This window comes from Physeter macrocephalus, unplaced genomic scaffold (assembly GCF_002837175.3).
Source record: "Physeter macrocephalus isolate SW-GA unplaced genomic scaffold, ASM283717v5 random_92, whole genome shotgun sequence".
Taxonomy (NCBI): domain Eukaryota; kingdom Metazoa; phylum Chordata; class Mammalia; order Artiodactyla; family Physeteridae; genus Physeter; species Physeter macrocephalus.
In genome coordinates, this window is record NW_021145380.1 from 3731 (window position 1) to 11306 (window position 7576).

General features: G+C 60.0%; 2 protein-coding genes across 6 annotated transcripts in view; one reads left to right on the forward strand and one right to left on the reverse strand.

Annotated features, from left to right (window-relative positions):
- LOC102976437 (calpain-12) overlaps positions 1 to 6440 on the forward strand; it is a gene marked incomplete at its 5' end in the record, with an annotated part of 10167 nt that extends 3727 nt beyond the window's left edge. The window contains 4 exon segments of the mRNA XM_028483948.2: positions 1916 to 1994; positions 4633 to 4749; positions 4846 to 4901; positions 4983 to 6440. Of these exon segments, the coding sequence (XP_028339749.1) occupies positions 1916 to 1994; positions 4633 to 4749; positions 4846 to 4901; positions 4983 to 5009 (279 nt within the window).
- A 33-nt stretch (positions 6441 to 6473) lies between these two features.
- Positions 6474 to 7576, reverse strand: part of ACTN4 (actinin alpha 4) — a 78372-nt gene continuing 77269 nt past the window's right edge. For all 5 annotated transcript variants that reach the window (XM_028483950.2, XM_028483949.2, XM_024132649.2 and 2 more), the window contains 2 exons: positions 6913 to 7071; positions 6474 to 6780 (listed from right to left, as the gene is read on the reverse strand). In XM_028483950.2, the coding sequence (XP_028339751.1) occupies positions 6622 to 6780; positions 6913 to 7071 (318 nt within the window). In that variant the 3' untranslated portion in view covers positions 6474 to 6621. The remainder of the gene's footprint in view (positions 6781 to 6912; positions 7072 to 7576) is intronic.

A 7576-nucleotide genomic window follows, 5' to 3' on the forward strand; every position in this document is an offset into this window, starting at 1 on the left:
ATGGGGCAGGGCTAACCGGGTCCCTCCCCTCCCCTCCCCTCCCCTCCCCTCCCCTCCCCTCCCCTCCCCTCCCCTCCCCTCCCCTCCCCAAGCCATGTACCCCTCCCTCCTCCCTCCTCCCTCCCTCCCTCCCTCCCTTCCTTTCTCCCTCTTCCTAGACATCTCATTTTGCTTTGATTTCTCAGTCTGTCTGTGCTTAAATCTCATGAGCTTCTTTTCTCAAAATGCTCACAGCTCTTCCCTGCCTCAGAGCCTTTGCTCAGTCTGTACCCTCCCCCTGGACTGCTTTCTCTCCCTTCACAGCCCCTGCCAGGCTAAGGCCTTGTCTTCCCAACGTGCCCTGACCCTCCCCCAGGCTGGTCAGCTGCTTGTCCTCTGTGGGCTCCCGCAGCCCAGTGCTTCCTCATTGCAGCCCTGACCCCTCTGGGGACGGGTCTCACCCCCTTCCTGGACCAGGAGCTCTGAGAGGGCAGGCCTGGGCCTCTCTCAGCCCCTGCTGTGTCCCAGCACCACCCAGCACGCTCTCTGGGTGGCCCCGGGCTGTTTGTTGAATGACTGCCTGAGTGCAGGCTCACAACCGGCTCTCTCCTTACGAGGAGGAAGAACTCAATGCCCCTCAGCTCCAGGCCTTATTAAGCGTTGCCCTGGAGCCTGGTGAGCTGGGGACCAAGAGTGGACTCCACAGAGCCCCCATGTGTGTTAATCCACGATGCTTCTGGGAGTCAGGCCTATGGGAACCCTGGGCTCAGCCTGCTGGCGTCTCCCCTGTAGCCAGACCTGTGGGTTCTGTGATAGGACCCGTGGCCAAGGCCATGGCCACGTATAAGCCCATCTTCCTCTACGGAAGTGTAACTGTCCTGAGCACAGACCCAGACCCCCGTGCCTGGGTTCAAATCCAGCTCTACTAGTTTCCAGCAGTCACATGGCTTTCTGCACCTCAGTTTCAGAAGGGATTATTGGGGATAACAATACTCCCTAGCACTTACGATGATGGCCAGTATGCAGGAAGTGCCTTTTTTTTTTTCCCTGTAGCCAGGGCCCATGCACGGACTCCCAGAGAAATCGGGCTCAGGACCCGTGAGCAGCTGCTGCAGCGTTTTGGGGTATATGATGGGGGCATTGCCTGAGTAGGGAGGATGGCCTCCACTTCCCTTCTGGGGACGTTGACCTTAACCAGAAGCCGCATCCCCAGCGTGGGCGAAGCCTCGACCCGTACCACTTCCAGCAGCTCTGGGGCCACCTCCTGGAGTGGCAGGTAAGATGGGGGCTGGGCAGGGCACCTCCTTCTGGAGGGAGAGGCACCTTTACTGACATGGGCATAGGTGCTCTGCGGGCTAGCAGGGCCCCAGGGGAGAAGGGGAACTGGACCATACCACGCCAACCTGGAGGCATCCGGCTGGGCTATCCCTGCCCCATACACCCCTTTGTTGTCCCTCTAGGGGCACGAAATAGCTCAAGGATGAAGAGCAGACTTGGATCCTGGGTTGGAATCCCAGCTCCCAGCTCAGACCCTTCTGGATGTGTGACCTGAGGGGCCTTTGCTTGTCTACCACTGGGAGGCGATAATTCCCCCCCCACCCCGCCGCCCCTCCGCTCTGGATCCCTGTGAGGAGGAGATGGTCCCAGGCCTCCCCACACTGCAAATGGTAAGCCACTGTTCACTGAGCCCTCACTAAGCCCTTTGTGGGTAGAATCTCACCTTGTCCTCACAACACCCCTGTTACTGCTGGTACTATTATTCCCAATTTACCGATTGGGAAACAGACACCCAGTGGTTAAGCTGCTTGCACAGGGCAGCCAGGAAGAAAGGGAGGTGGGTGGGGACTCAGGCTGTCTGCCTCCGAGACCCCCTTTCAGCCTCCTTCAGGGTGCTCAGGGGCCTGGGGGTGGGACTGACCAATACCTCCCTGCCCAGGCCACACCTGACAAGTTCGATGAGGACGCCTCTGGAACCATGAACTCCTGTGAACTGAGGCTGGCCCTGAACGCAGTGGGTATGGACAGAGGTCCTGAGGGATCCTGGGGACGGATGTGCTCCCCCTCCTCCCCTGTACTCCTCCCCTGCCATCCACAAAGCCCACACCTTAGTTGCCCACTCTTGGCAGGAACTGGGTGACCCTGAGAGAGGCCCAAAGGCGAGAATCCTCTGTGTGGGGGGAGGAGGGTACCGAGGGAGGGAGTGCGGCCCTCCTGGGAGGGGAAGGGGGGGGTTGGGAGCTGGTGTCTGAGAGGCCCCAGCCCCCAGGACCTCATGGTAGAATGTCCTGGACTCCTGGACTCCTTGGGTGGCCCTGGGCGCCTGGAGCCTCCATTTCCCTCTCTGTAAAATGGCTAATACACAGGGTGGCCAGGAGGAGCCTGTGGAATGGAGCCCACAGGGTTTAGTGCTGGGGAATGCAGCTTCCATGGCCACGTGCAAGGGTGCCCAGAGGAAGGCTCCCACTGAAAGGCTGAGCTCTGCCAGGGGACGTAGAACAACCCCATTCCATTTGTGTGGGAGCGCAAAAATCCTAGTCAATGAACGGAGGCAGAGAGCAACTTTTTCCCTGGGCTGTTCAGTTGGAAAAGTGCATGTGATCTGTCCCCCACCCCACCTTGCGCAGACAGGTTGTGGTCTGGGATCAGACACAGAACTCCCAGACCCCCACCCCACCCCACCCCAGGGCTCATCTGCCACAGCAAAGGGAAGGGTGAGACATGGGGAGATGGGGGGCTGGGGGTGATGTGACCCAGAGTCTGAGGCGGGGGGAGACCCTGAGGGGGGAAGTCGAAGGTGCAGGGAGGTGCAGGAAAAGAAGGGAACTCAAGACAGGGGGGAGATGGAGTCAGAGAGAAGATTGGGAGATGTGAGCCTGAGAAACAAGAGTCCCAGGTAGGCAGAAGCAGAGGTGAGAGAGGGTGGGGGGAAGGTGGAAGGCTATCCTGTCCACACGGTATGCCCGAGTGCCTGGTACAAGCCTGGTGTTAGTCTAGGCAGAGGAGCGCTCTAAGGGGCTGACGTGCTGATGGTACAGACACACAACAAGCGGAACGTCTAGGGCAGACGGTGAGAAGTCCTACGGTGGCAAAAGGAAACAGGCCATGGTGCTGGGACCTGCAGGGGGTGAGGTGTGGGTTGAGACATGGCGGTCAGGGAAGGCCTCACTTGGGTGATGTGTGAAGAGACTGGAAGGAGGGGGAGTGAGCCTTGGGGACGCTGGGGAAGAGCGGTCCAGATGGGGAAAGTCAGCGTAAAGGCCCTGTGGAGGCTGGTGTGGAGGCAGCGGAGTGAACGAGGGGCCCAGTGATGGAGATGAGGACAGGGGGCCAGTGTGGCTGGAGCCAAGTGGGGAGGGGGAGGTGGTCAGAGAGGAGATCGGTGGAGGAAGACAGGAGAGCCCCACGAGGCCTTGGGAGGACAGCTCTTTAAAAATTTTAAAATATGTATGAGAGGGAAGAGGGAGAGGCAAGTCCAGGGTCAGGGATTTGTGTGTGAGCCTGGAGCTGACAGGCAAGGGAAAGGTGGTGTGTATGGCGGAGGGAATACCAGGGAGCGGGCCAGCTGGAAGCAAGGTCCGGAGACCCGGGCACTCCTGGGCTGGGGGGACGGACAGGAGAAAGAACCTGCTCCGACCCGATCCTATCCTCTGCTCCACAAAACACCCCCTGAGCCCCGCTCTGCTCCAGGCCCTGTGCTGGCTGATGCTGGGGATTCAGTGGTGACCAGAAGCCCTTCCCGGACCTCACCCACCACTCACTCCCCTGCCCAGTGCAGGCGCAGCCAGAGCCACCAAAGACAGTTACAGCCCAGAGGGCTCAGGGCAGGGATGTGGAGGACCAGAGGGCTCAGGGCAGGGATGTGAGCTGTGGGACCCCAGAGGAGGAGCTTGATGCTGCTTGCTGGGGGCTGAGTATCTGAAAGAACTTCCTGAAGGAGGCGTGTACCAGAGTAGGAACACTCCGGGCTCAGAGAGGACATGGTGTTCTGGGCAAAGGGAACATCAAGTGCAAAGAAGGCAAAGGCAAAGCCCAAGGTCAAGTAGAGGAGAGCGAGGAGGGGGGCAGGAGATGAGGTGCAGCCTGTGCAGGCCACCAGGTGGCTGGGGACAACGGGGGCCCTGGGGAGGGGTAACCAGGAGGTCATGGTCACTAGGGCCCGGTAACCTAGGTAAGGGGTTTCACAAGGACTGGCTTTTAAAAGCCTCTGTTGGACGATTCCTCATCGGAGGTGATTTCTGAACTCCAGAAATCGCCCCTGATATGGAGCATCAAGGAACTTGACTCCATACGGGGCTGACAAAAATGCTTTGCCGCACAGAAATATTCTCCAGTGTCTGTTAGCGGAAATCCTGCAGAGTTTAAGGGAATAATAATAACAATAGTTATGATGTGCCAGACACTGTCCTAAGCTCTCTACATGTAACATCTTCACACGACCTTATAGGGTCAAGGCTATCATGGTCCCCGTTTGACAGATAAGGAAACCGAAGCCCAGAGAAGTGAAGGGAGCTGCCCGTGGCCTCACGGCTGGGACTAGAGAGGTGGGACCAGGCCCCCCTGGTGTCTGCCTTCCCTGGGGAGTCGGAGGGGGGCGGGTATGACCCTGAGGTGGGGCTCCCGGGGCAGCCCAGGCTCAGAGGCGGCCTCCCCCAGGCTTCCACCTGAACAACCAGCTGACCCAGGCCCTCACTAGCCGCTACCGGGACAGCCGTCTGCGTGTGGACCTCGAGCACGTCGCGTCCTGCATGGCCCAGCTCATCTGCATCTTCCGTGAGTGTCATCCCTGGCACTGGTGGGACAGAGAGAGGATGTCCCCACGGTAGGGGGACCAGGGAGGGGGGCGCTCACCCTGCCCCTCTCTGACAGGCCACTGCAGCCAGCACCTGGGTGGGGGTGAGGGGGTCGTCTGCCTGACCCACAGAACAGGTGAGCCTGGGCCGCAGGGAGGGGTGGCACGGGAGTGTCACGAGTCCCCTGCCTCATGCCTGCTGTTTCCTCTCGCCCAGTGGATGGAGGTGGCCACCTTCTAGGACCTCAGCCTGGGAGCCCTGCCTTTCCCTTCTCCCAGCCCAGACCAGGGTTTCCTCTACAGGGAGGGGGCTGATGACCTGCCGTTAAGCAGTGATTCAGAGCGTGGCCTTGGGAGCCAGCCTGCCTGGAGCTGACATCTGGCCCCACCACTCATCAGCTGTGTGACACCGGGCAAGTCACTGCACCTCTCTGGTGAACGGGCATGGTAACAGCACCTCTCTCGTGCAGGCTGCACGAGTTAGCCCACGTTACATGCTTAGAACAGTGCCTGGCCTGGAGTGGGTCCCCAACAGCACTCCTACTTTCACACACTCAGGGGAACAGGGACTGGGGCACTCCCACACCCCACCTCGCTCTGGGAAGAGGTGCTCTGTCATGGCTCTCCTAAGAGGTGGAGAACAGATAGAAAAACAGAGGACACTGTAGGAATCCTTCTTAAAAATATTACATGTTTTATTATCCTGTCCCCAGAAGGGTGGTTTATCCAGAAACCGAGAAAAAAAATAATCAATCGGAATAAACTCAAAAAAAAAGGAAGGGGGGGGAGGTGGTGGAGTGAAACCATCCACTAACAGGCAGCTAGGCCAGCAGCCCACCCTCCGCCTCCGGGGGGGGGGGGTCCCCAGAGACCCACGCCGACGGCAGACATCAGAGAAATCAGTAAGGGGCTGGGGGAGGGGAGCAAATCAGCTATGTCTTCATTATGAGAGCAAGAGGCGGCGAAGATATGCTGCTAGGTGAATATATATTTATATAATAAATCCGTAAGTTAATAAAGTAAATAGTAATTCTCTGAAAGGTTTTTTTCATAGTTTTTTTTTTGTGGATTTTTGTGTGTTTTTTTGGTGTGTTTTTTTGGTGTTTTTTTGCGGGTGGAGGGGGTCCTTAGAAAATCTGAGAGATACACAGGTCCAGACAAAGCAACGTGGGGGCTGGCTGGGGGTGAGGGTGGGAGGCTGGTCTGCCCAACCCCACTCCTGGTACAGAAGAGGGGGGACTGAGCTGAACCCCCTCATCTCCTGGCAATGCCAAGTGAGGGGAGGGGACAGGGGAGCAGGCTGGTCCTCTTTCCTGCCGGGCGGCTGTGGCGCCCTCTGTGGGGCCCATCGCAGGCCCGGGGGGTTCCTGGACAAGGCACGTCGGGCTTTGGCCTGGATGTGGGAGGCCTTGAAGGGACCTCAGGGGAGAAGAAATGGACCGGGGGTGGTGGTGAGGGGTGGGCGTTTCTAGGGCTTTGAGGGGGCCTGTTTTGCTGTGAGGATCCACTGTCCCCTCCACAGAGTTTAAAAAACAGAACAAAACAACACATCATATATATTTACCAGACCAGAAGCACTGACCCCGGAAGCCTCCCTCGCCCCCGTCCAGGGGGAGGGGGAGATCCTCCTGGTCCACCGACAAAGAGAGAGGAGAGAACCTGCCCCAGCCCCTCCCTGCCCACCCCGCTCCCGCCCAGAAAGGACTGACAGAGAGTGCTTTGCATAGATACAGAGTCAGAGGAGTGGGGCCAGGGGGTGCCCTTGCAGCGGGGAGGGGGGCAAAAGAGCTCCCCCAGCCCCTCCTGGAGGCTGTGAGGAGGGGTGTTTGGTCAGGGCGCCTCCGGTGGGGGCCTCACAGGTCGCTCTCGCCGTACAGGGCTGTGGAGAAGGACTTGTAGTCGAGGGCCCCGGGCACGGCATCAGGGCCCTGGTACGGGGCCATGCGGGCGATGCAGTACTCGGCCTGGTCGGGGGGCAGCTCTCTCCGCAGCTCCTCGGCTGTGATGAAGTTCTGGGGGCGGCAGGGCGGGAATCTGGGTCACCCCCGACACGGACGCTGGCCCACCCGGCCCCTCACGCCCAGCCCTGGCCGCGAGGGCCCCTCCCCGCCGGCCGCTGGGTGCCTCCCAGGTGTCTTGCTCACCTTGTCCCCGGCCAGGACCTTGAAGGAGGCGATGACCTGGTCGGCCGTGTCTGTGTCGGTGGTCTCCCTCGACATGAAGTCGATGAAGGCTTGGAAGGTCACGAGGCCGCTGTGGTTGGGGTCAACCACGCTCATGATGCGGTTGAACTCGGCATCACCCTGCGAGGGGGGTGGGCGGGGGACAGGCGGCCTTTCAGCGGGGCAGGGCGGCCGGGCCAGCCCGGTGGCTAGAACCGGGTCAGGAGAGCAGGGCCCGACCCCAGCGCACACGACAGGCGTCGTGAGCCCGCCTCCAAGGGTCTTGGCTCCCGGCCGACTGCCCCACCTGCCCCAGACCTGGGACGTGCACCCTCTGGGAAGTGGGGAGTTGGGGAGTGGATCTAACAGGTCTACTGCTCCTCAGCCCTGGCTCGCAAGTTAGCTCCGGAGGGCGAGGAAGAAAGAAAGAAAGAAAGAGAAAGAGAAGGGGAGAGAGCTGGAGGCCTGACCTCCTCTCTCCGGAGACTTCCAGAAAAGGAGGTGGGAGGCTCAGGGAGTCATCGGAGGGACCCCAACCAGCAGATGCAGCAGAGGAGGAGCAGGGAGGCCAGGCCGTGCTGCTCTGGTGGAGGAGTGTCCCCGAGGACGCGGACATTCTGGAGGCGGTGAGGAGGGGGAGGAGGAG